Source organism: Lynx rufus, unplaced genomic scaffold (assembly GCF_022079265.1).
Source record: "Lynx rufus isolate CCGP_SWC_20201006 ecotype Redwood Valley unplaced genomic scaffold, mLynRuf1.p SCAF_15, whole genome shotgun sequence".
NCBI lineage: Eukaryota > Metazoa > Chordata > Mammalia > Carnivora > Felidae > Lynx > Lynx rufus.
In genome coordinates, this window is record NW_025814829.1 from 3,668,785 (window position 1) to 3,694,831 (window position 26,047).

Below are 26,047 nucleotides of genomic sequence, written 5' to 3' on the forward strand. Positions count from 1 at the left end.
AGGGGCAGGGGGAGACGTCACCGTGGTCAGAAGCTCCGCAAGCCTCTGCTCGTCAGGGTGCAAAGAACATGGAGCCTAAAAGCTCCCACAGGCCGCCAACCTTCATTACAGCAAGTACAGCCCGGCCTTGCGAACTCAGTGCAAAGGACAAAGCCCCTGCCTTACACACTGAACCTTGGCCCCTCTCCTGTGAACTACTATCACCCTGAGATGTGCTTAGTTTTAACACATGAAGCTGAGGGGATTTTTTCAATGTTTATTTTTGAGAAAGAGACAGAGTGCGAGCAGGGGGTGGGGGTGGAGGGCACAGAGAAACAGGGAGACACAGAATGCAAACCAGACTCCAGGCTCTGAGCTGCGGGCACAGAGCCCTAGGTGGGACCCAAACCCAGGAACTGCAAGATCGTGACCTGAGCCAGAGTCAGATACTTAACCGACTGAGCCACCCAGGCGCCCCAAAGCTGAAAGGATTCACGGTGTGATTTATTTAACTGCAGTGTGCCCCAGGAGCCTCCAACTATTTTGTATTTATCAAGGGAGAAAGCTGTAGTTCAAGGACTGGACACCAGCACTGAGTGGAAACAAAGGGCTTACTCTGGCAAGTGAACCATCACACAGAACGTGACCCTGGCTGTTATCTCCATCCCGACTGTCAGCTCTCGCAATGCAATCCATGACGGGGCCAGAGCTCAAAACTGTCAGGGAGCAAGAAACGAGCTCTCCTTTGAAGCAAGCCGGAGGAGGAGCGCTGTCGGGTCAAACCCGTGGACGAAGTATAATCCTGGTCCCTCTCCCTGTTCTCCAGAAGCGTGTTAAAGATTTTGCAGGAATCGGCTTTGAGAAAATCGCCACTTTCTTGATTGTCTTAAAGGCGCTTGGGCAAATTTTCCATCAGGAAGGGGACTGAGAGGTGAGGAAGGAAGAACACCGAGCCGTTCTCTTATCCCGAGGGACACAATTCTGGGTGTGAAACCGAGGCAGCCGTGTGGCCCCCTGGAGATCCAGCGCCCGTTCCACGCGTGGCCACGCAGACGGGGCTCGCCGCGTATGTTCAAAAGGCAGATTCCACGTCACCCATTTCCACACACACGGTCTTCAGCTGTGAATAGTACTCAATTGTCACGCGGCCATTCTCCCTGCCGAACCCTGGAAGGAAGAGAAGGTTGAGGAAGAGCCACCACTGTGGTGGCCAGAAAAGTCACGGGGACCTCCAAAGTCAGTCACCCGCTCAGGGGAAGAACACAGAACTGACAAGGTTTGGGACAAAGTCCCCAAGAGCACGTCATCAGCTGTACAGCTAGGCACGGGAGAAGTGACCCACTGGCCTACGGGGACGGGGACAGGGAAACACCCGCATCTTGGTCCTACAACAGAACTTTATTTTAGGCACCGACTACTCCGGGTTGGGATGTGAAAGCGCTCGGACCTTCCTATCGAGTGTGAAAGTCTCTACGACAACCGATAGTTGGTGCTCGCTGAGAACCGAACTCTACACAACAGGCCTTTTAACCCCTCCTTTTGTGAAATCTGTTAAGAGCAGCTTGCTGTTTACACCCTGCCGACTCACGGGGGCGGGGGCCTCTTCAGGCGGCTCGGCAGCTCAGAGCCCCAGTCCTGCCCTGTTACGAGGTCACCCGTTCAAAGGACGGCATCCTGTGCGTGGCCTTCCCCTGCCTCTGACTCCGGGAGGCTCTGCCTCCAAAGGGCAAGGCCCGGTCCCCCAGAATACACGTCTCCGGGGGGGGGGGGGGGGGGCGGCGCTCTTCAAAAGAAAAGGTGCTCGGCCCCGGCAAGGCCTGTCTCTGGCTCCCTCCCTTATCCTCTGAGCACAGAGCTAGGTGGGTGTGTGTGCCCCCTTTGCTGCTCACCTCACCCCAGGGAGACAAGCCAGAGGGCACCGACCCAGGGGTTCCGATCCGAGGGGGGAGTCGGCCGAGAGCACGTACTGGCAGAGCAGCGGCCGGACTCCCAGGCCGCAGCGGCGCCCGTGCAGGGACGAGGCCGGTCGGCGGGCAGGCCCTGGGCGTGCCGGGGCACTTCCAAGCCAGGTGCCAAATAGACGGTCGAGCGAACACCCGCCGTCTCACGAGCGCCCATCGGGGTTCACGTGTCTGCTGGGACGGCCACACACACACCTGCCCAGGGGCTGGGGGCGGGCGCCCAGACTGGTGCCCCCGCAACGTCCACACCACTTTCCAGAGAAAGGGAAGGGCAGCCAGCGAATATTTACAGGCGACAAGCTCCAGAGAGCCTGTCCTGGCCCCCCACACCCCCTCCGCACACCGGACTTGCACGGTCACCGTGTCACCGTCAGGGGGGCCAGACTGACTGCGTCACCAGGAACACTGGGCAGGCGGGGGGGGACGTCCCTGTGCAGCGTCCGGGACAACCAGGATAGCCACAACGAACTGTTCAATGTTAGACTGAGGGCTCTTTAGTGATTTGGCAGAATAAAGAAAACAAATTAACGTATGCTTTCTGAGGTGCTCAGAGACACTTTCCACCTAAAAACCCCCCACAGTGGACGACAACAAATGTCCCAAGTCTGGAGCCTCCAGGAACGGTTTTAGGCCACCAGCCACCAGAGCCCGTGAAGAAAGAGTAATTCTACCCACAAGAGAAACCCTTCTGAGATGCCTACTAGCAGTTCACAAGCCAGGCTATATACACGTTAGAACCTTCTGGAGAGCTTTGGGGGAAAGAAAAGGAAAATAAGAAGACGCCTGGTTCCCATTCCCAGAGATCACTGCAGCAGGTCAGGGGAGGACCAGAATCTGTATACTTTCCCAGGTGATTCTGAGACACGAATGTTCAGAAACCTGGTCAGTGCGGTCTGAATTACAACCCGTATCCCTACAGGCCGGGTTTGCATCCACACTTTCCGGCTCCTCACCTGACTTCTTGTATCCACCGAAGGGCAGCTCCACCGGGCTGACGTTGTAGTTGTTAATGAAGCACATCCCTGCCTGCAGCCCGGCCACCACCCTGTGGGCACGCTGGATGTCCCTGTGAAGACACAGTGTATTATATTATTGCGAAGCAGTTCATTCTGCGACTTCCACGGAAAAGGTAGACTGCCAGGTCTGAAGGTTTTGAGATCCTGCCGGATTCTTGTTTCTTCAAGATGTGTTTTAAATCTTGCGTCATCCAGGCAAAAATAGATATAAGGATTTGAGTTTCATGGTCGCATCCAAAAGCATCTATAAAACACGTAGCAGCAGCAAGTTCAAATGGGGAGAAGGGACATTGTCACAGACAGGGCTAGAACAACAGGCTACCCACATTTCCACAAAGAATGAAGGGAGATCCCTTTCTTACACTATATATAGAAATTAACTCAGATGGATCACAGGCCTGAAACATCAGAGCAAAAACCATAAAACTTTTCAAAGAAAACAGGAATAAATCTTCATAATCTTGGGTCTGACAAAGCCTTCTCAGACAGGATACCAAAAGTAACAGACAAAAAGATAAAAGCATCAGGCTTTGTCAAAATTTAAAATTTTTGTGCTGTAAAGGAGAGTATCAAGAAAGTGTTAAAGACAACGGCCAGAAACCCAAATCAAAACCACAGTGAGGCACCATTTCCCACCCACCAGGACGGCTAAAGTCAAAAGGACAGACAGTGGGGTGCCTGGGTGGCTCAGTGGTTTAAGCATCCGGACTTTGGCTCAGGTCACGATCTCTCGGTTTGTGAGTTCGAGCCCAGCGTCAGGCTCTGTGCCGACAGCTCGGAGCCTGGAGCCTGCTTCGGATTCTGGGTCTCCCTCTCTCTCTCTCTGTCCCTCCCCTGCTCATGCTCTCTCTCTGTTTCTCAGTAATAAACAAACATTTAAAAAAAAAAAAAAAAAAAAAGGACAGACAGTAACAAGGACTGCCCAGGATGTGGAAAAACTGGAACCCTCCCGCGTGGCCGGTGGGCACGCCAGACGGTGCCCCCACATGGGAAAACAGTTTAGCGGTGCCTCGGAGTTGAGCAGAATCACCCAGCCATCCCTCCTCTAGGTATACACCCGGCACAAATCGCACATTTCCACACAAAGATAGGAGTGTTCGCGGAGACATTATTCATAGTAGGAGAAAAGTAGAAACAATCCCAATGTCCATCAACAGGTGAACGGATGAACAAAATGAATCCACACCATGGACCATTCGTCACCAAGTACTGACAGCTGCCACGACATAAAGGAACCTTGAAAACATTATTCCAAGTCAAAGAAGCCAGTCACAGAAGGTCACATGCTGTATGATACCATATTTATAGAAAATATTCAAAGTAAGCAAATCTACACAGATAACAAGGAGGTTGATTAGTGGTTGCCGGGGGCCGGGGCGCAGGGAGGGGCGGGGAACGTTCCCTGTGCTCCTGGGAGGTTCATAGTTCTAAAATCAGATTACGGCGACGGTTGTGCGACTCTACAAATACACTAAAAACCACTGAATCGTACGCTTTAGGCGGATATGCTGCATGGTGCGTGAACCGACCTGCAAGGCTGTGAGGGAAGTGGCAGCACATTGGAGTCGCCCCCCTCGTGACTGCCTCGCTCTGTGCTGCGGTGACTTAACCCACTCACTCCTCACACCACGAAAAGCAGGTCCGCAGAGGGGGTTTACAGGGCAGTGAAACTACTCTGTGTGATGCTGTAACAGCGGATCCATCGTCCAAACCCACAGAATGCACCACTCCAACCGTGAACCCTAGGGTGACTGTGGTCTTTGGGTGATCGCGATCTATCCAAGTAGGTTTACCAGTTACAACCAGCGGGCTGCTCTGGGGGGTGGGGGGCCGCTGATAGTGGAGGCGGCTGGGGGGAGGGGGTGCATGGGAAACCTCTGTGCCTTCCACTCAGTTTTGCACTGACCCTGAAATTACTCTAAAAAATAAAGCCTACCCAAAACCAGGCACACGAGAAAGCAGCAGCCCCTCGATCTTTTCTTCAGAGCTCACAGAGAAGCTATCCCATCAGGTCCTCAAGGGGGGACCTCGGTCTTCCTCGCCAGGTTGCTCGCCACGAAGCTACAAAGAACACTTAACCGCGACTGTCACCAAAGAAAGAGCGTAATTCCAAGTGTAAGGTAGTCTTAGAAAACTTCCTACCGCTACCAAAGACTAATCAAAGTTTGTATGTAATCGAGCAACCTGCCATCATTTTGAAGGAGATTCTGGCTCCCAAATCACTTCTTTCTTTTGTTATCGTGGTTACAGTTTATGTACAGAGAGATTAATCACAATTTTACTTACAACAGCGACAACTGGAAACAATATCCTAAATACACAACAACCAAAAAAATGCCTACCTATTTTACAATGCATTCCGATTAGGAACTACTATAAAGAGGCTAAAAATCACGTTTTTGAAGACTCCTGCCCAGCGTTTAGATGCTTATGGGTTTCTACATTCCCTGACGTGTACATTTTCAATAGGCACCCGACCCGATGCTTTACATAGACACACAGACACATAGATCGGAACCTTAAACATCTGTCCGATGAAATGAATGACATGGGATAGAATTTTCATCAACAATGTTTGTACCTCACTTTAAACTCAAAGGCAGCAGTTCTCTGGCCATTCAGGACCAACTACAAAATGCTCCTCTGGCACCTTCTGACTCCACCTGAAGCAAACAGAAAATGCTGACGACAACGTGAACTCCAGGGAGGAAATGAGAGTAACGGTCTCTGAGCGACCGAGCGGGCCCCCGTTCCTGCAATGCTGCCGGAGGTGGCTTCCCCACATACCTGGTAAAGACACCAGCCGCCAGGCCAAAAGTGGTATTGTTGGCTCTTTCCAGAACCTCAGCTTCAGTGTCAAATGATAAAATGGACATAACTGGTCCAAAGATCTCTTCTCTCACACAGGTCATATCGTCTCTGCAATCGGCTGCAAACAGGGTGATAAAGCCAACGTCAGTGGTCTGTCGGGGCGGTGGGGGGGTGATTATGCTCGAATACACGGCAGTAAGGACAGCTCAAGAACCCTACTGTGAACATCAGCTTTGTATTAGCCGAAGTGTGAAAACCAGCTCCTCACACATGTGCAAAGAGGACAAGTCTACAATCTCTTAAGAGCTGGTTTAGAGCTTGTGTATAACAAAGGAGGGAAAGTACTCTGGACACACGGTACTTTGGGGACACCCGAACTATCTTCAAGGATGTATTAAATAATTCTTAGTACCGTGTGTAAGGATGGTTCACTACGTCCTAATTCCTTGAAGACTAGTAATCCGCGTACAATTTTTAGGGGAACCGTTAGCCAGAAAAGGACTCAGGACAATGCATCACCCAGCAGTCCCAGAAGATATTTTCTTATCTCCTGCAAGTTGAGAACCCCATAGGTCTCTGTTTGCAGTGAATTCTATGTTGGAAAGTCAAAGGAGATGCAAAGATGAAGTGATAACTGACATACAGGAAAGGCAAGCTTCCTGCCTGAAACACAACACTTACCAGATTTTAACTCCCAAACCTTAAGTAAAGTTAATCTAGACTCTGGAGTCACTCTCAAACTTTAATGTGAGTAAAAATGAATCGGGAGCTCATTGAAAAGCAGATCACGAGGCCCCGTCCCTGAGAGTTACATTCAGCGGTCTAGAGCAGGAGCCAGGAAATGTGCCTCTTTAACAAGTTTTCCAAGTGGCACCGACATCATGGACCACAAACCAGGCTTTTGGCAATCACTAGAATAAAGTTCAGTATGGTCAGCTCCCTGTTCTTTGCCTAGGTTCACAGCCTGTTTAAGAATAATTTTGTCCCTGGGGCCCCTGGGTGGCTCAGTGGGTTGAGCGTCCGACTTAGGCTCAGGTCACGATCTTGCAGTTCGTGAGTTTGGGCCCCGCATCAGACTCTGTGCTGACAGCTCGGAGCCTGGAGCCTGCTTCGGATTCTGGGTCTCCCTCTCTCTTCCCCTCCCCCACTCATGCTCTGTCTCTGTCTCTGTCTCTGTCTCTCTCTAAAATAAATAAACAAAAAAAATTAAAAAAAAAAAAAAGAAAAGAGTAATTTTGTCCCAAGGGCGCCTGGGCGGTTAAGTCACTTAAGTGCCGGACTCTTGACTTTGGCTCACAGTTTGTGAGATCAAACCCTGTGTCAGGCTCCATGCTGTCAGCACGAGATTGTCTCTCTGGCCCTCCCCCCTTCACACTCTTTCTCCCTCTCTTAAAATAACCTTTAAACCAATTATTTTTTGCCTAATTGTCAAATACATGTTATCTGTGGAAAAGTCTGTAGTCTTCAGAAATGTACAAACTATAATAAAAGTCATCTTTAATCCCAGCCACCAGAGAAATACTTATACTATTTATGAATATTTATACTATCTTATACTACACTATTTGCACTACTTACAGTTTGATGCATACTCTGTTCCTTCTTTTTCTGAAGTGCATACTTAATACATTTGGGTTAATCCCACACATAGTATCGTTTAACAGTTTTACTTACAACAGCTACAACTGGAAACAATATCCTAAACCTTGACGGTTAAAAACATATTGTAAGCTTTTCCCGTTCACTTAATAACTACCAGCTAATCCATGTTATAGATGTTAGGTTCACAGCTTTCAAACCTCAGTGGTTCTTTTTTTAGCAAGGGCTCAAGGTTTAAAATCCATCAGATGATTGAGTGCTGAAAAATGACCCCACTGTTGGGGCGCCTGGGTGGCGCAGTCGGTTAAGCGTCCGACTTCAGCCAGGTCACGATCTCGCGGTCCGTGAGTTCGAGCCCCGCGTCGGGCTCTGGGCTGATGGCTCAGAGCCTGGAGCCTGTTTCCGATTCTGTGTCTCCCTGTCTCTCTGCCCCTCCCCCGTTCATGCTCTGTCTCTCTCTGTCCCAAAAATAAATAAACGTTGAAAAAAAAAAATTTAAAAAAAAAAAAAAAAATGACCCCACTGTCTACCTTAGGGCAACAGTAAGCTGAATCTATCTTCTAGACAAGATGTAAGAAATCACACAATGTAATTCAACCTGAATATAGTTTTTTAAAGCCTATTATACTACCACCGTTTTTACATACTGGCATTTATTCGTGGATCCTAACATATACTGTAAAAGGACAGAAGAAGGTATGAGAACAGCAGTACCCAGGGCAGTGGTCACCTCTGAGGTGGGAAGAAATAAGTGGATTTGAGGACAGCGGGATGACCCTACGATCGACTGTCCACGCCACGAGATGTTTAAGACTGAAAGGAGATGCTAAAAATTATTAAATCGCATTAATTTTAAAATATTGCCATACTGACAAACTGGGCTTGTTAATGACACATATAGTTAAAGAAAAACCTACTCTTCATCAACCTTCTTGAGAAAATGAAACTCATTAGTTTTTTATCAAACATGCACTTCCATTTTTTTTTTTTTTTTTTTGAGCTTCTTGCTTCCAGAACAACAGGTTCAGACCCAGTTGAGTCTCAGGTAAAGCAACGCACACGACTGTCCAAGAGGGAGGGCACACGGGAGGTAACAGAGAACTTCTACTCCTTAAATCTGAGCAGCGGGGACACGGTTTGCCAATGCCTGCTTTATACCACACACGTATTTTATAAATCTCCTTTTCTAGCTGATATTTAATTCAAACTGTTTAAAAGCCAACAAGAAAAGGACATACTCAACACGCAAGGTCTCATGTAATAACCATCCTTTAACTTGGGGTCTTCAGGTACGTAGACGTCTCCACCGCACAGCACTTTAGCACCCTGCCGGAGAAGAAAAAAGAATGCACGTTTCATGGTGGTTTTTTTTTTTTTTTTAACGTTTATTTATTATTGAAAGACAGAGAAACAGAGAATGAGCATGGGAAGGGCAGAGAGAGAGGGAGACCCAGAATCCGAAGCAGGCTCCAGGTTCCGAGCTGTCAGCACAGAGCCAACGCGGGGCTCGAACCCACGAGCCATGAGATCATGACCCGAGCTGAAGTCTGACACTAACCGACTGAGCCCCCCAGGCGCCCCACATTTCATGTTAAACTTACAACCCCGACACGCAGTCCTGAAGTGGTACGTGTGTCCTGAACAGACGCACGGTCACTCCACTGCAGGTACTGAGCACAGCACTGCTGAGGCCTCGCGAGCCAGCAGGAGAGCGACACACATAACGTGCAACTCGGACTAACTCCCCTCCCCCTGCCCCATGCCATCTCCGCTTGTTCCTCACCTGCTCTTTTGCCAGCTTAATAAACCCAAGGACTCGCTCCAGGTGTGGGCGGTTGATGAGGGGGCCCATCCTTGTACCTTCCAGAAGGGGATCTCCAATTTTTATCCCCTGCGTCCGTTTCACCACTTCCTTTGTAAATTTCTCGAGAATTTCCTTTTGCACAAATACTCTTGTGCCATTACAACAAACCTAAAAGACAGACATGAATTTGTATGTGTGTTAAGGAAAGAAAAAGGAAAAGGGGGAAGAATCCGGCAGTTTTAAACTCACAATCCACTACCTCAATGGCCAGGGTAAGAATTAAACAGCACTGGGGGGCGCCTGGGTGGCTCAGTCGGTTAAGCGTCCAACTTCAGCTCAGGTCACGATCTCGCGGTCCGTGAGTTCGGGCTCTGGGCTGACGGCTCAGAGCCTGGAGCCTGCTTCCGATTCTGTGTCTCCCTCTCTTTCTGCCCCTCCCCCGTTCATACTCTGTCTGTCTCAAAAATAAATAAACGTTAAAAAAAATTTTTTTTTAAACTTAAAAGGAGACAGTAGACCTTTTCAAAAGGTTAGTTCCATCTCTAAAAATTATCCCCATACTGAACAGGACCACACATACCACCCTATCAGCAAAAAACCTGCCTGCGCTTTGAGCTGAAAGTCAGGTCTCTTTGTCTGTCTACATTTCCTCAATGCCATTCATAGTGCCATGAGCCACATAACTTCTCCTACGGCCTCCTGTCAGTGGCTGAATGGGGCCACGTATTTTAAGAGCAGAAGGGGACGAAGAGTGAAAACCGACCAAGAACTAAGGGCATGAGCCTAATAAAAACCTGAAGCATTTCACAGCCATTGTCTGGCTCTAAAATCACAAATCAATTCTGACTATTTAGACCCTCCTGTAGACATGAGCATGAATACTCTTCCAATGCCATCAGAACCGTAGATCCTGATGTCCAAAAATACACCAAGCACTCATGCTCACGGAATAATGAAGAAAGGTCACAGAAATGGGCTGCCACAAGCCAGATCTACAGTCATTTGAGCATCAAAATAAATAATGACAGGAATGGACTATAATCCACAGAAGAAAGAATCCATGGTCCATAATGATAAATGAGTGGGAAAGAAAAAAAGAAGAACACAGGAGAAGGAAAAGTTCCTTCTTACAGTAGAGACTCGGAACTAATAAATGTAGAAAGAACAACAGAATTGGAAAATCACCATTTGGGGACCACCATAATAGAAACTGCTTCCAGGAGAAATCACCAAAGGGTGCTAAGATGAGTGGGGGACAGCTTGGGAAGGCACAGAGGCCTCTGCCACCGTCTCCTGTGTGATTCGACTGAACCACAGAGGAGGACACGGCAACTTCCCAGGAAGACACGCCTTCAGCAAAGTCAACCGCCCTTCAAAGAACACCCAGTATCACTTTTTGTGGTGGCTTCTGCCCAAAATGCATAACCTAAATCTACTCAAAAGGAAACACCAGACGGACTCCCCACCATCATGAGGGACATTCTACACAATAAACAGTTCATACTCCCCAAAAATGTTAAGGTCCTAGAAAGAGGAGAATAACCCAAGAGCTAACGGTTCCAGACTAAAGATTATGGAAACACAACAACTAAATGCAACACAGCTTCCTGAATTAGGTCTTGGACCAGAGAAGAGGTTGTGTGGGGTCTGTTTCTTCGCTAAAAGGACTCCCGGCAAACAAATGACAACATCTGATGAGGGGCTGTGGACTGAAGACCATCTACGTGAGGTTACTGATTTTACTGAGTGCACTGTGCTTGCGGAAGAGAGCACACTTGTTTCTAGGAAATGCACAGAGGCCCACAGAAGTTATGAGTCTTGCGTCTGCAAACTTTCAAACCATTCAGGAAACAGGAAAAAATAACCAGCTTCCGGGTGTACAGAGGTAAACAAAATGATAAAGGAAACGTGATAAAATGTTAACATCTGAGAAACGTGGGTCAGGGGTGCCTGGGAATTCTTTCCACTCTGTGCAACGTGTCTGTCAATCTGCAATTACTTCGAAACAGACAGCTTCGAAACATGCTGCTAGACGAAGGAAAGAGATTCCTTTCACCCCTCGGCTGGGGACAAGTGCTCACCTCGCCTTGCGTGAGGAAGTTGGCCATCAGCGCTCCCTTCATGGCGTTCTCCAGGTCACAATCGGAGAAGATGATCAGGGGAGATTTGCCTCCCAGCTCCAACGTAATGGGTTTGATTCCTTTAGCTGCCATCTCCATGATCTTAACAAGAACAAACACATTCAGAAGCTTAGCACAGATAAAACTGCAGGCTAAGCCCACCAGAAGCTGAGCCTCCGGGACAACTACACGGGACCTGCAGCCTTGTTCCGGTCGATGACTCTGCCCTTCACCCGTTTAGAACAGTCTTTTCCAGAACACCTGAAAAGAACCACAGGACTGCAGCTGAATTCTGAAGAGGGAATTCATTTTAAAAATACTGTTCATTCGGGGGGGGCCTGGGTGGCTCAGTCTGTTGGGCGTCCAACTTCGGCTCAGGTCATGATCTCATGGTTTGTGGGTTCGGGTCCCACATGCGGCTCTGTGCTGACAGCTCAGCCTGGAGCCTGCTTCAGATTCTGTGTCTCCCTCTCTCTCTCTCTCTCTCTCTCTCTGCCCCTCCCCTGCTCACACTCTGTCTCTCTCTCTTTCAAAGATAAAATAAACATAAAAATCTTTTTAAAAAAATACCGTTCACTTGCATACCATGGGTAGAAACTCCTAATGCTGTTACTATGTTCAAGGCTAACACTCAATTAAGGTCAAAACAACACATCTGAAATAAACTGAGCAGCTACCCCTCCTGAGGTGGCTGCTACTGATGAGTTAAGACACCAAAGACACAGCGGCGGCCCAGACCCTGCGCTCTCAGACGCGGGCAGGAGGTGAGGGCTTCCGTCCCCGCGGGGCCCCCTCTGGTCGGCGGTCCTCATCGTCCCACTGTACTTCCCTCCCTGCTTCACACCTTCGGAACACACTTCAGATCTCTGCCCCCAATCCCTGCGGCAGCCCCCTCCCAGTTCAAGCCAGGTCAGATCAGAAGACGAGCCTCCGACATCTACTCCACGCCGGCCGGGCACTGCCGTGTGTGTGTGTGTGTGTGTGAACCGATGCTGGTTTTATCTTCACCTTCGAGCCAGTGGGCACACTCCCAGTGAAGGAGACTTTGGCCACATCACGATGCAGACACAGAAACTGGCCCGTGGCGGCCCCTCCTTGCACCACGTTGAAGAGCCCAGGGGGCACGCCGGCCTCCGTGTAGATTTCAGCCAGCAGCAGCACAGACACCGGCGTGAAGGGAGAGGGTTTGAAGACCATGGCGTTACCTGCACAAACCCAAGACACAAGAACAAAAGGTTTTTTAATACTGGTGATCCTCCGAGGACAGGATGGGACAGGAGGACGAGTCCAGAACAACTCCACAGGTGCCTGGTGGCGCAGCTGGTTGAGCGCCCGGCTCTTGGTTTCGGCTCAGGTCATGATCTCACGGTTCGTAAGTTTGAGCCCGGAGTCAGGCTCTGCACAGACAGCACAGAGCCTCCTTGATATTCTCCCTCCCTCTCTCTCTGCCTCTCCCCTGCTCACGTGCGTGCACTTTCTCAAAAACAAACTGAAAGAAAAATCTTTACAAGTAGAAACTGCAGACCAGAAAGGGTTAATTTGTTCAGAGTCTCCAAACCAGTGGCTTAGCTGTAGTCGTCCCAGAAAACGGAAGCTCCAGCTCACAAGAGAACATGCAAAAAGCAGAAGAACACGAGGCAGCAACACGAGAAAAGCTGCGATTTCAACACAATGTCCTAATAGTAACATTGTTTTCAGTAATGCTTTTTTTACACCTTGTATTTTTCTAAGATGCCATAAATCCTCTTTTCCCATCAATTCCTCTTTAAACAGTATGAAAAACTTTCTAAGTCAGCCCGCCAGTCACTCAGAAGGAAGTCTTACCATTTCTCTTAAGACACAAAGGAAAGAGCAAGTGTATATCTTCTGCTTAAGTCACACTCCCGAGTGCCTCTTCCTTTTTTTTTCTTTGTTTAATGTTTTATTTAATTTTGAGACAGAGAGAGACAGAGCATGAGCAGGGGAGGGGCACAGAGAGAAGGAAACACAGAATCAGAAACAGGCTCCAGGCTCCGAGCTGTCAGCACAGAGCCCGACGCGGGGCTCGAACTCACGGACCGTGAGATCATGACCTGGACTGAAGTCAGGCGCTTAACCGACTGAGCCACGCAGGCGCCCCCCGAGTGCCTCTTCCTACACAAAGGTTCATTTCACAATCCTTGTCCAGAAAGGAAGAGAGCTTACAAGTAGCACAAATCGAAATCAATTCCACAGTAAAATAGAAGACTTCCAGGACCAAAATGAACCTTTCCATAACAAAAATAAGATAAATAAAAGCGGGAATAGGGGCGCCTGGGTGGCTCAGTCAATTGAGCGTCCAACTTTGGCTCAGGTCATGATCTCATGGTTTGTGGGTTCGAGCCCCGCGTCGGGCTCTGTGCTGACAGCTCGGAGCCTGGAGCCTGCTTCCGATTCTGTGTGTGTCTCTCTCTCTGTCCTCCCCTGCTCACACTCTGTCTCTCTCTCTCTCTCTCAAAAATAAATAAAGATTAAAAAAATTTTTAAAAACAAAATAAAAGCAAAAGTGGGAATAATATGGATGTAATCCGCATGCATAACATACACTAGAAGCCCCGACGAGGCCGGGCGGGAGCAGACGCAGGTCCTCGGGGCCTCGGGTGCCCCAGCGCAGGCCCCTTATGATGTGGAGCGTGAGTGTGCAAATGAGTGTGTGTGCATGCGCACACGAAAAGGTGAGGGACAGAACGGACAGCTCATGGGTGGAAGAACTGTTCACTCTTACCACACGCTAATGCGGGAGCAGACTTCCAGCAGGCGGTCTGGAAGGGGTAGTTCCAGGCGCCTATTCCCACGCATACGCCAAGTGGTTCTCTTCTGGTATAACCAAAGGATCCGCCTGGGAGCTGGATGTGTTCACCTGAGGGGAAAACAGAGGCGTCACGGAGAATGCAGGACTGCTTTTCCCAAGACTCCGCCAACAGCCGTGCTCAGCCGTGCTCCACTGCGCCGGCCTCCTCCCCGTCCCCGCTCTTCTGTTCATTCTCGCCGGGCGGACGCTGCCTCTGCATAGTCGCTCCAGTGAAGAATCCTTTCCATCCTCCAAACCCGTGTTCACTCAACTTCATATAATTCTCTACAACCGGAGAGCACCTAACAGATAGTAACTTGAAGAAGTGAGATGGGGGGGTGCCTGGGAGGCTCAGTTGGTTGAGCGTCCGACTTCGGCTCAGGTCACGATCTCACTGTTCATGGGTTCAAGCCCCACGTCGGGCTCTGTGCTGACAGCTCAGAGCCTGGAGCCCGCTTCCGATTCTGTGTCTCCCTCTCTCTCAGCCTCTCCCTCCCCCACTCGCACTCGTCTCTCTCAAAAATAAATAAACGTTGGGGCGCCTGGGTGGCGCAGTCGGTTAAGCGTCCGACTTCAGCCAGGTCACCATCTCACGGTCCGTGGGTTCGAGCCCCGCGTCAGGCTCTGGGCTGACGGCTCGGAGCCTGGAGCCTGCTTCCGATTCTGTGTCTCCCTCTCTCTCTGCCCCTCCCCCGTTCATGCTCTGTATCTCTCTGTCCCAGGGAAAAATAAACGTTGAAAAAAAAAAAATTAAAAAATAAATAAATAAATAAATAAATAAACAAACATTAAAAAAAACTTTTTTTTTAAAACGATGGAAATAAGGGGAGCCTCCAGAGCAGGACCCACATGTCAGACTTCTGCTCCCCACAGCCCTCCTGGGTCCTGTGAAGCCATCCAACACCCACTACCGTAAACTTCACAAAGAATCGAGAAAATCTTTTTTGCTAACTAGGTAGAACTAGTAAATACTGAGAACACTGACTGACTCTTGGTTTTTCAACAACTTGGCCGGAAGCCCGGACACCACGCTCCGTGCCTTCCGTATATTTTCTCATTTAACCCTTATGATAACCCGAGAAAACAGGGATTATCATCTCCAGTTTCAACAAGGAAAGGTAAAGTAATTCTCGGGGTCACCCGCGCAGAGAGTGGCTAAGGCCAGGATTTTAAGCCAGGTCTGTCTCAAGCCCCAAATGTCTCCCCTTCGCCACTAGGGTCTGTTTCTGCCTCCCGGTCAGTGGCTCCCGAAAGGCCCAGCTGGGGCTTACCCGCCATGGATCCGGCCAGGCCCGCGTAGTACTCCAGGCACTGCCAGGAGGTGTCGATGTCCCAGCGGGCCTCGAAGACGGACTTTCCATTGTTGATAGTCTCCACGGTGGCGATTTCATCCCTCCGTTCCTTTGGGTAAAATGGAAGACTAGACTCAAGACTTCTTGTCATATGCCCCAACAGAGTCAACACTCAGAATATGCTGCCCAATTTCCAAAAACAGAAGCAGCTCGCGCTTTAGAAGGAGTGGCACTACGACATCTGGGAGAGAAAGCTTACCGCTCAACAGCAGCCCTGTGCCCCCCTCAAGTGAATCGTCACAGATTTAAGACCAATACCCCCTTTCCAGATCAATTAGAAAAGGTATGGTTTGAGAAGCAAGCATATGTGTGTACGTGTATAAATACGTATATGCGCGCACAGAGACGTTTGCACGTATAGAGTGAGGGACAACCATCACTACGACAGCCAATGACACACGATGGCTACGCACACAACTGGCAGGTGAGAAGTTATATTACACGCACAGCTTTAATTCACCCCAAGACATGCAGCAGGTGAAAATCACGAGATAATTTTTTTTCAATGTTTATTTATTTTTGAGAGGGAGTGAGTGAGGGAGGGGCACAGAGCGCCGGAGACACAGAATCTGAAGCAGGCTCCAGGCTCTGAGCTGTTGGCACAGAGCCCAATGTGGGACTCGAACCCACAAACCATGATATCATGACCTGGGCCGAACTCGGACGCTTAACCGCCTGAGCCACCCAGGCGCCCCAAGATAATTATTTTCTAATGGTCAGTACTCATCAATTCTCTTACGAAATACTGTTCCAGTTGTAGCCTATGTGGCTGAGAGATGCTGGAGATGGTCCAGGGATGACTGGAAAGGTTTGGGAAACTGACCTCAAGAGAAAAGCTAATTTCCCCTTTCTCTGTCCCAAAGGTGAGAGAACCGAATGAATGGAGCATGTAAGAAATACACATTTGCTCTCATGGACCGGATGTAACATACATGAGAGGGTGATATGTGAACACACGTAAAAGGTGAATCAAACAAATGACAAGATGTAGCACTGTCTTATTAAAATGGGTAAGCAGTGAGCCAGACCAGAAGCAAATGAAATGGCAACTGAAATTAATCACAAGCATGTGTCAACAGTACAAATATCAGAGAAGAGGGAGCAGGAATATCAAAATCAAGAGGAAACACAGGAAAGGGAAGTCCTGACAGTGAGATCTGAACGTGTCATATTTCTATAAAGACGTGAGAAATAAAGACTTTTGACTGAGTCATTCTACCTTCATTACTAAGAAAAAATACAGAGATCCATTCTCTGCCTTCACGAAACCTATTTCTAAAACAGGAAGCTGGTAAGGTCTAAATAAATTAGCCCAGACCCTGTGCTCTCGGACACAGACGACGTCTGTCTCCACAGGGCCCAACACCAGCAGGCTGCAGTCATCCCTCTGAGTGTTTTCCCTCCTCCGCACACTTTCAAAGTATACTGCAGACCTCTATGCCACTACCTATGGTGTCCCGCCCACTGCACGCTAGTAAGATCAGAAAATACTCTGGGCAGGCCTGACATTGCAATTTGTGTGCACCGAGACAGGTTTTCTGCAGTTAGTGTTTTTTTTTTTTTTTTATGTTTATTTTTGAGACAGAGACAGAGCATGAGTGGGGGAGGGGCAGAGAGAGAGAAAGAGGGAGACACAGAATCGGAAGCAGGCTCCAGGCTGTGAGCTGTCAGCACAGAGCCCGACGCGAGGCTTGAACTCACGAACCGTGAGATCATGACCCGAGCCGAAGTCAGTGGCTCAACCGACTGAGCCACCCAGGTGCCCTTGCAGTTAGTAACTTTTAAATTAAAGTACTGGTAACACTGGAAAATATCCAAACTAAAACACACAGAGAGAAAAAAACAGGAAAAACCCAAACAGCATCAGTAACCAGGAGAGAGCTTCAAGCCACCGAGGCTATGTGTAATTGGAGGCCCCGAGGAGAAGAGATAGGCAGAAATTTAGTTAGAACTTCCTAATTTAAAGAACTAAAACAACAAGGGCTCCTGGGTGGCTCAGTCGGTTGAGCATCCGGCTTCGGCTCAGGTCATGATCTCACGGTTCGTGAGTTCGAGCCCCGCGTCGGGCTCTGTGCCGACAGCTCAGAGCCTGGAGCCTGCTTCAGATTCTGGGTCTCCCTCTCTCTCTGCCCCTCCCCCTCTCAAGCTCTGTCTCTCTCAAAAATAAGTAAACATTAAAAAAAAATTTTTTTTTAAATGAAATGAAATGAAAGGAACACAGATAGCTTACAAAATAAGAAATAACTGGGGCCCCTGGGTGGCTCAGTCGGTTAAGCGTCCGACTTCGGCTCAGGTCATGATCTCACGGTCCGGGAGTTCGAGCCCGCGTCGGGCTCTGTGCTGACAGCTCAGAGCCTGGAGCCTGCTTCGGATTCTGTCTCCCTCTCCCTCTGCCCCTCCCCCAATCACACTCTGTCCCTCTCCCTCTCTCAAAAATAAATAAAATGTTAAAAAAATTAAAAAAAAAAAGAACTAAAACAAAAAAAAAACTGTCAACCTAGAACTAGATACCTGTAATTCCTTCAAAAGTGAAAGCAAAATGAAGACTTTCAGACTCACGAGCTGAAAGAACATCACGAGCAAAACTGTGCTATAAGGAACGCTAAAGAAATTTCTTCAAGCAGAAAAAACATGACACCAGATGGAAATCTGGGCCTACACAAAGGAATGAAATGAAGAGCACTGGAAATGGTAAAAATGTGGGTAAATATAAAATATTTTTACCTTGGGGCACCTGGGTGGCTCCATTGGTTAAGCGTCTGACTCAATTTTGGCCGAGGGCAAGATCTCACAGTTTGCGAGTTTGAGCCCTGCATCGGCGGCTGACAGCGTGGGGCCTGCTCGGGATTCTCTCGCCTGCCTCTCCCCCCGACCCCCCAGTCATGCTCTCCATCTCTCAAAATAAATAAACTTTAAAAAAGTAAAAAGTAATATCTTAACATTTTTTTTTAATGTTTTATTTATTTTTGAGAGACATAGAGACAGAATGTGAGTGGGTTGGGGCAGAGAGAGAGGGAGGCACAGAATCTGAAGCAGGTTCCAGGTTCCGAGCTGTCAGCACAGAGCCTGACATGGGGCTCGAACCCACGTGCTATGAGATCATGACCTGAGCCTAAGTCAGACACTCAACCGACTGAGCCACCTAGGCACCCCAAAAGTAAAATCTTAAAAAAAAAGAAAGGGAAGAACTAATAAACAATGGAAGGTTATGATTATAGATTATGATCAGAGGGTGGAATCTGTTCAGTTATGGGATAGTTTTGGGTAAAGGCAGGTATAGGGCATGAGCATCAGACAGGAGCATTACAAAAAGATAGCAATGTATTTTTGACTAACACAGTAACACAGATATTAATGGAAAAGGGGAGAGGTTAAAAGGAAAAGAAAACTAATATCAAACAGAGTCCATTTCAGAGCAAGAGAATATTATTAGATATTATTCAGGATAAAAAAAAAGTCACTTAATAATGATAAAGGGGCCAATTTTTTTTTTTTTTAATGTTTGTTTATTTTTGAGAGAAAGGGAGAGATAGAGCATGAGTAGGGGAGGGCTGAGAGAGAGGGAAACACAGAATCCGAAGCAGGTTCCAGGCTCTGGGCTGTCCACACAGAGCCCAACATGGGGCTCAAACCCACAAATCACGGTATCACGACCCGAGCCAAAGTCGAATGCTTAACCTGAGCCACCCAAGCACCCCAGGGGTCAATTCTTGAGAGGACACAACAACCCTAAATGCTTATGTGCTAAGAAAAGGTGAAAAACTAAAATAATAAATCATCTGCTTTATTGCTTTTGGTCTAATTTAAAACACTTATGTTTTTATTTATTTATTTTGAGAGAAGTGGAGGGAGGGGAAAGACAGGGGAGAAGAAAGGAGCAGACAGAATCCCAAGCAGGCTCCGCACCGTCAGCACAGAGCCCAACGCAGGCTTGAACCTCACAAACTAGGAGATCATGACTTGAGCCAAGATCGAGAGTCAGATGTTCAACTGACTGAGCCACCCAGGCACCCCAAAATTAATTTTTTAATAATAGGGGAAAATACTTAGTTGGGAGAAAATGCTCCATGAACATTTTGACATCTCCGTGGCCCCGGCTTTCTGAGCAAACGACCCTGGCAAGCTGACTGAGAAGCAAAAGCCTTTGAAAAACAGACACAGTGTTTCCCTAAAGATAGAGGTGCCTGGAGGGGTGAGGAGATAGAAGGCTCTCTGCTTCCCCTTTTTGGAGACATCTGCTTACTTTCCAGGGAAATAAACCCAGTAACCCCTTCCCCCTTAACCCTGGAGATCTGTTTAACAAAGAGTAATCCCTCTCACTGCAGAGAAGAACACACGCACTGATGTGAGAGCAGCTCCTATATCAACGGAATCTCATAACTTTAGGGTTCCCGTCCTATGGGGCAACCCACTGCATGCAAGAGAGTGATGTTTGGCTCAATGCATTTCCCTGTGGGGACTGTGGCTCAGAAAACTAGAGCTAAGGCACTGCTCTGGCTACTGCATTTTATTGTGAGTGATAACCTGTATCTTTCTCTGACCCAGCAACTCTCAAGTCTTCCATCACTACACACACACACACACACACACACACACACACACTTTTCTTCTTAATTTCCTAAAACAAATTAAAGCTTTGGATCGTGAATAACTTATTCTGTGAGTGTTCCACAAGACAAGTAAACACCTCCAAAGATTTCAACTTGATAAACCAGCGATGTCTTGCAATTCGAGTAGTACATGACACATGATCACAACTGAGCCCACGGTTCTTGAAATTCACCTTGATGTACAAGCACTTTGGATTACAGTCATGTTTCCGGAACAAATTATGCTTGCAAACCAAAACTTTACTGTATCCCTATATGCAACATATCTTTGCAAGTAGGGGAATTCTCAGACACATCGCAGCTTTTGACTTAACACACTCATGAGAATAAAAATCACCCAAGTTCTACAGCTCAGAGATAACCACGATTCATACTTTGGTGTACATCCTTCTGAATTTTCTAATTTTCTGTAATAAGCACCTAGTCCTTTTGCTTTTAAAGACTGTGAAAAGTTTAGGGGCTCAAACAGTGGAGCATGCAATGCTTGATCTCGGGGTCATGAGTTCGAGCCCAATGTTGAGCCTAAAGATAACTTAAATAAATAAAATTATTTTAAAAAGACTATAAAACGTTTAACTTTGTTTTTTAAGAACAGAATATCTAGGGGTGCCTGGGACGCTCACTCGGTTGAGTGTTCACCTCTTGATTTTGGCTCAGGTCATGATCCCAGGGTCATGCGATTGAGCCGCACATCGGGCTCTGAGTGTGGAGCCTGCTTAAGATATTCTCTCTCCCACCCACCCCCACCCCCACCCCTCTCCCCTTCCCATGCTCTAAAATTGGGGAAAAAAAAGGGGGGGGATATCTATAAATCTATGAAATCTTCCCAGGCAATTAAGGTAGAAAATGCATCCGGAAAAGAAAACTTAAGCGTCATCAGAGGAAAAAGTAAACAGGAAACCAGTACACAGAGTTAAAAAGAAAAGGAGCCAAGCTGCAAAGGATACATTATAACAAAGATGGAGAAGACAACCTGACAAGGGAGAGGTCACAGAGAGCCAAGGTCCAGAAAAGCAATTAATCAAAGAAAGCATGTCCTTTATATACCCAGGTGATCAAATGAAAATGTTTTTTCCTGGCTCCTCCGTGGCTCAATTGATGAAGCATCTGGCTTCGGCTCACGTCATGGTCTCACGGTTCATGAGTTCAAGCCACTTCCGGGGAGTAGGAGCCCCGCTTCGGGTGAGCCCCACTGCTCTCTCACCTGCGCCCTCTCTCTCAATGGGGAAAAAAAAAAGGGAAAGAAAGAAAAGAAAAAAGAAAGAGAAAGAAAAGGTGTTTCCATTTTGTAAAAAAGGCCTAACCTAACAGAGCATCAAAGTCTAAGTGCAAAACATCACAAAGAACCCTCAGAGCAATACAAGGGGACATTTCTGAAAGAGAAAAAAACTAATGAAACATACCCTTATTATCCTGGCAGCCTCCAAAAGAACTCGACAACGCTCCATGCCAGATTTCTGACTCCATATTTTAAAGGCAGCCTTTGCATCCTGGACAGCCAAGTTTACTTCCTTCTCTCCTGAGCACGCGAAGGTAGCGATCACTCGGCCTAGGAGGACAGGACAGTAACGCCAACGTGGCCTCACATTCAAAGTACTGTGTATCCAAATTCCCTGTAAGTGACCCTTCTTGCTGGTTATGTGTGGTCGGATTTAATGACCTCCCCCCCCACACACACACAGGTAGTTCTTTCCTTTATTTCGAGGTGACTGAATCCTTTAGGAATCTAACAAAAGTTGCAAACTAGGAAACCAGGAAAAAGTACTTGACCACACCACAGAATTCCAGAGAGACGAGGCGCCTTGCCCTAAGCACAGCATGGCCTCCGGGTTGAGAACCTCTGTCCTCTATTTTGCAGCTGGGTTTTGCCACCTCTCTTTATCCATATTTGAGAATCTCCGAGGTCTTGTGAAATCGAGGCTGCAAGTACTCGGTTTCTGGGGTTATGAACTCTCATTTAAAAGCTCTGTTCTGTAGAAATCGTATCATCCTGCTGATGCTTGATGAATACGATTAACAAACAGCTATCAGGAAGACATAACCCTAAACGCCAGAAAAAGTTTCCCCCAAATATAGCAAAGTCCCGTCTCTCCTTTTCTCACTCCAAGGTCATTCCCTATTTCCATGCAACATGACCCCACAGGCCAAGGGTTGTGACAGACTCTCCCACTGAATTCTTGAAGTACACCAATCAGCAGTTCCTTCTCCCTCCTCCCCCTCTAAGAACCTCTGGGACTCTGTCCAGAGACCTTTGGCAAGCCTGCAATTTCTGTTCAAACGTGAATAGCTAGTTGGTAAAGGCAGTGGCTAAAGTTCACATACACTGTAGGCAATTACAATACAGAGCAAATTTTCTTTTCCCTTCGTAAATGTGGGGATGGGGGTGGAGAGGCAGTCTCCCCCAGGAGAGTCTGAGGACCCCCGCGGCTCCTTCCTGCTCAGACTAACTGCTGCTCTGTGGTTTAGTGCCTTAGTTGATCTTAAATTCTCCAGTCCTTTGCAACCGGTTTTGTCTCTGGCTACCCGCCATTCTGGTTTGCATAAACATTCACATTTTTCTCCCCACAAATATCCCACACAGCCCAGCAGAACAAACATAAACCAAAACCAAAACCTCTTCCTCGTTAGCTGTGTTACCTTCAGAATTCTCAGAGCAAATCCAGGGCCCAGCACTGTGCTTGGCAACTTGAAGCACTGGATAAAAGCAGGGCTTTTCCCCCCTTTCCCAATTCTCTTTTGTTTGACTATTTATTTTTGAGAGAGAGAGACAGAGACAAAGTGTGATCGGGGGAGGGGTGGAGAGAGAGACAGAATCTGAACCAGGCTCCAGGCTCTGAGCTGTCAGCACAGAGCCCAAAGCAAACTCACCAACCACCAGATCATAACCTGAGCCGAAGTCAGATGCTTAACCAGTTGAGCCACCCAGACACCCCTCCCTTTCCCAAGTCTGATGCACCCACAGGAGTATTCTAAGGCTGAGATAGCAACAGAGTTCTCATTCACACTCATTAGAGCCATCTGTGTAAGCTCCTCTGTTCTCAGCACTGTTTTCACCAACGTCCTTCAAGAAATCCCAATCCTCTTCTGTGCACGTGGTTGAAGACATTACTGTAGTTCTAACTTAAAAAAAAACAAAAAAACAAAAAATAGGGGCACCTGAGTGACTCAGTTGGTTAAACCACCAACTCTTGGGTTTCAGCTCAGGGCATAATCTCACGGTTTGTGAGTTCAAACCCCATGTCGGGCTCCAGGCTGACACCAGGGAGCCTGCTTGGGATTCTCTCTCCTTCTCTCTCTGCTCCTTCCCCATTTGCTCTCTCTCAAAATATATAAAGTAAAATAAAAATTTAGTCTTCAGGGCGCCCGGGTGGCTCAGGTGGTTAAGCGCCAACTTGGGCTGAGGTCATGATCTCACGGTCTGTGAGTTCGAGCCCCGCGGCCGGCTCTGTGCTGAGGGCTCAGAGCCTGGAGCCTGCTTCGGATTCTGTGCCTCCCTCTCTCTCTGCTCCTCCCTCACTCGTGCCCTGTCTCTGTCTCTCAAAAATGACTAAACATTTTAAAAAACGTTTTAATAAAAGTTAATAATAAACAGGGGCACAACCTCACACACCTACCCCGCCCCCCCCCGCCCCGGGTCCCTATGCAGATGCATTCGTGTTTGCACAGACAACTCTATTTTCCACACCGTCACTCATCTGTCACAGCAAACGTTTGCAGAAAGCACTAAATGAAGATTCAGGGCAGTAGAACACGTCCGTCCACGAGTGGGACGGGGAGGCGCCAACCCGCACCGGGACCCCACCGCTTCCCCCCAGGCTCCCCCCGCCATGATCCCCCGGGCCCGCCGCCGCGTCCCCCCACCGGTCCCCTCCCACGACCCCCGCGGGCCCCCCGCCGCAACACCCCCGACCCCGCCGCCCGGTCTCCATGCCGTTACCGGTTGCAGGCTCGAACGCCTTCTCGGTGCCGGAGGGGTCCACCGGTTCCACGCGGGCCCCGCCACGGTAATTGAGCGGCTGCGACACAACGAAACTGCCAGTGTTCATGGCCGCGACAGGACCAGACCGAAGGGCGCGCACACAAGGCGAGAAGGCGACCAGGCCCCCTCGGAAAAACATACGGGACTGGCGGGGCGCGGGAACCAAAGCTCAGGGCCGAGCCGGGGCGGAGAGGCAGGACGAGGGGCGGGGAGGGGCGGGGTCTCGGGGAAGACGTGAGAGCGGCAGGGAGGGGCGGGGCCGCCTGCGGGGGCAGGGCCGCGGGAGGGCTGTCGAGCGGCGGGGCCCTCGGGGAAGTGGAGGGGCGGGGTCGGACCGCGGGGAAGCAGGACGAGGGGCGGGGAGGGGCGGGGTCTCGGGGAAGGCGGGAGAGCGACAGGAAGGGACGGGGCCGGCCTGGGGGGGCGGGGCCTCGGGAGGCCTGGCGAGAGGCGGGGCCCTCGGGGTGGTGGAGGGGCGGGGTCGGACCGCCGGGAGGCAGGGCAAAAGGCGGGTCGCCGAGGAGGGGCGGGGCCGCGGGCAGGCGGGGCGAGCTGCAGCTGGTGGCCTTCCGGCGGAAACCCAGGTGAGGAGCGGGATCTGGGAGACTTGCTGGGGGTCAGCAGGCTCTTGGGCGGACCAGGTCAGGCCCTTGCTTAGCCAGAAGGGCCACACACCAGTGTCCTGCACACACACACACACACAGAAAATGTTAACTATGTGAGATGCACATGTGAATTAGCTGGCTTGTGGTTATGTCACAGTGTATACGTATATACATAAAACATCGAGGGGTATGTGAAAACCCCTTAAATATATACAATTTTTATTTGTCAATTATACCTCAGTAAAGATAATGGGGGGGGGGGGGGAGGTCGGCAGAGCCCGGAGAACGTTAAGTCCCTGACTGTGGTACTTTCTTATCCGCTCTCCTGCAGGTTCTCATCTGAAGTGGGTGTTGAGACTCCTGTTTCCAGTGATGATGGAATAACGGGGCCAGATTTATCTTCCTGCCTTAAACAACTAGAAAACTGGGCAAAATACAGGAAACAACAACTTACAGATAGGGGAGGACAGGCAACGGAGAATAATGGTCTGCAGCGAGCCCTTCAAGTTTCCTAGCTCTGCCTAAAAAGAGTTTCCAGGCCACAGTGCAGGGAGAGGGAACCCACACGGGGCCCAGCCACCTTCCTGAACTGAGGAGACAAAATGCAGAGTTCAAGAGTGTGAAGGCGGCTAAAAAGGACCGAGCTATACAAAGGGAGAGCTTCGGAGATCCGCAGGGAGTGCCCTGGATTTGAAGGCTGAGTAATGATGTGTATAGTAATCACTCAGTAGTGAGGAGACTACTCAGGACCAAGGGAACCCCCCCAAAAAATAATAAGCAGAAAAATCCCTTGAGCTCTTACAGGACTGAGCATTGTTTGTGTTCCAGCCAGACCTTATAATATAGGGCATCGTGGGAGCGCCTGGGTGGCTAAGTCGGTAAAGCATCCGAGTCTCCATTTCGGTCAGGTCATGATCTCAGGATTTGTGAGTTCGAGCCCCGTATCTGAGCTGACAGCACGTAGCCTGCTTGGGATTCTCTGTCTCCATCTCTCTCTGCCCCTCTCCCACTCTCTCTCTCTCAAAAATAAATAAACATTTAAAATATACAATATAGGGCGTTGTGCGGGGTCCTCAGAAGCATATTGCCTCAACAGTGGGGTCACATTAGCCTTAGGCTAGTGGCTGCTCTGGGCCTGCCATAACAATGCTAAACAGCCAACCTCAGAAGGATCTAATCAATTCCAAGTAAATCACCTGTGCCCCAGAACAACCCCCCCCCCCAAATATTTAAAGGAATACAACAAAGTCTAGCATCTAAAAAAGTATAATCCAGAATGTCCAGAGCCAATAAAAAATTATCATGCTTGCCAACCCCCAGGAGAAAAATTGATCAAAAAAGAAAGATCCACAGGGGTACCTGGGTGACCCAGTTAAGCGTCAGACTGTTGATTTTGGCTGAG

General features: G+C 48.8%; 1 protein-coding gene across 2 annotated transcripts; it reads right to left on the reverse strand.

Annotated features, from left to right (window-relative positions):
* Nucleotides 1-462: 462 nt before the first annotated feature.
* On the reverse strand, nucleotides 463-24,232 carry ALDH9A1 (aldehyde dehydrogenase 9 family member A1). 2 transcript variants are annotated; one of them, XM_047076527.1, is made up of 11 exons: nucleotides 23,999-24,232; nucleotides 21,465-21,610; nucleotides 15,371-15,500; nucleotides 14,034-14,168; nucleotides 12,299-12,495; nucleotides 11,252-11,392; nucleotides 9,150-9,338; nucleotides 8,605-8,692; nucleotides 5,744-5,885; nucleotides 2,894-3,006; nucleotides 463-1,146 (listed from the first exon to the last, which is right to left on the reverse strand). In XM_047076527.1, exons 1-11 carry the CDS (start codon nucleotides 24,177-24,179, stop codon nucleotides 1,052-1,054), a joined length of 1,557 nt encoding a protein of 518 aa, XP_046932483.1. In that variant the 5' UTR covers nucleotides 24,180-24,232; the 3' UTR covers nucleotides 463-1,051. The 2 variants fall into 2 exon arrangements, with proteins under 2 accessions (XP_046932483.1, XP_046932484.1); XM_047076528.1 differs by lacking the exons at nucleotides 463-1,146; nucleotides 2,894-3,006 and adding an exon at nucleotides 3,857-5,619.
* Between the last annotated feature and the right edge of the window lie 1,815 nt (nucleotides 24,233-26,047).

Coding starts and splice junctions, on each gene's coding strand:
- ALDH9A1 (XM_047076527.1), bottom strand. CDS start 24,179: ATGTTTTTCCGAGGGGGCCTGGTCGCCTTCTCGCCTTGTGTGCGCGCC. Junction 11,393..12,298: donor GTGTGCCCACTGGCTCGAAG/GTGAAGATAAAA, acceptor GTTCTTGTTAAG/ATCATGGAGATGGCAGCTAA. Junction 1,147..2,893: donor CGGTGGATACAAGAAGTCAG/GTGAGGAGCCGG, acceptor TCTTCCTTCCAG/GGTTCGGCAGGGAGAATGGC.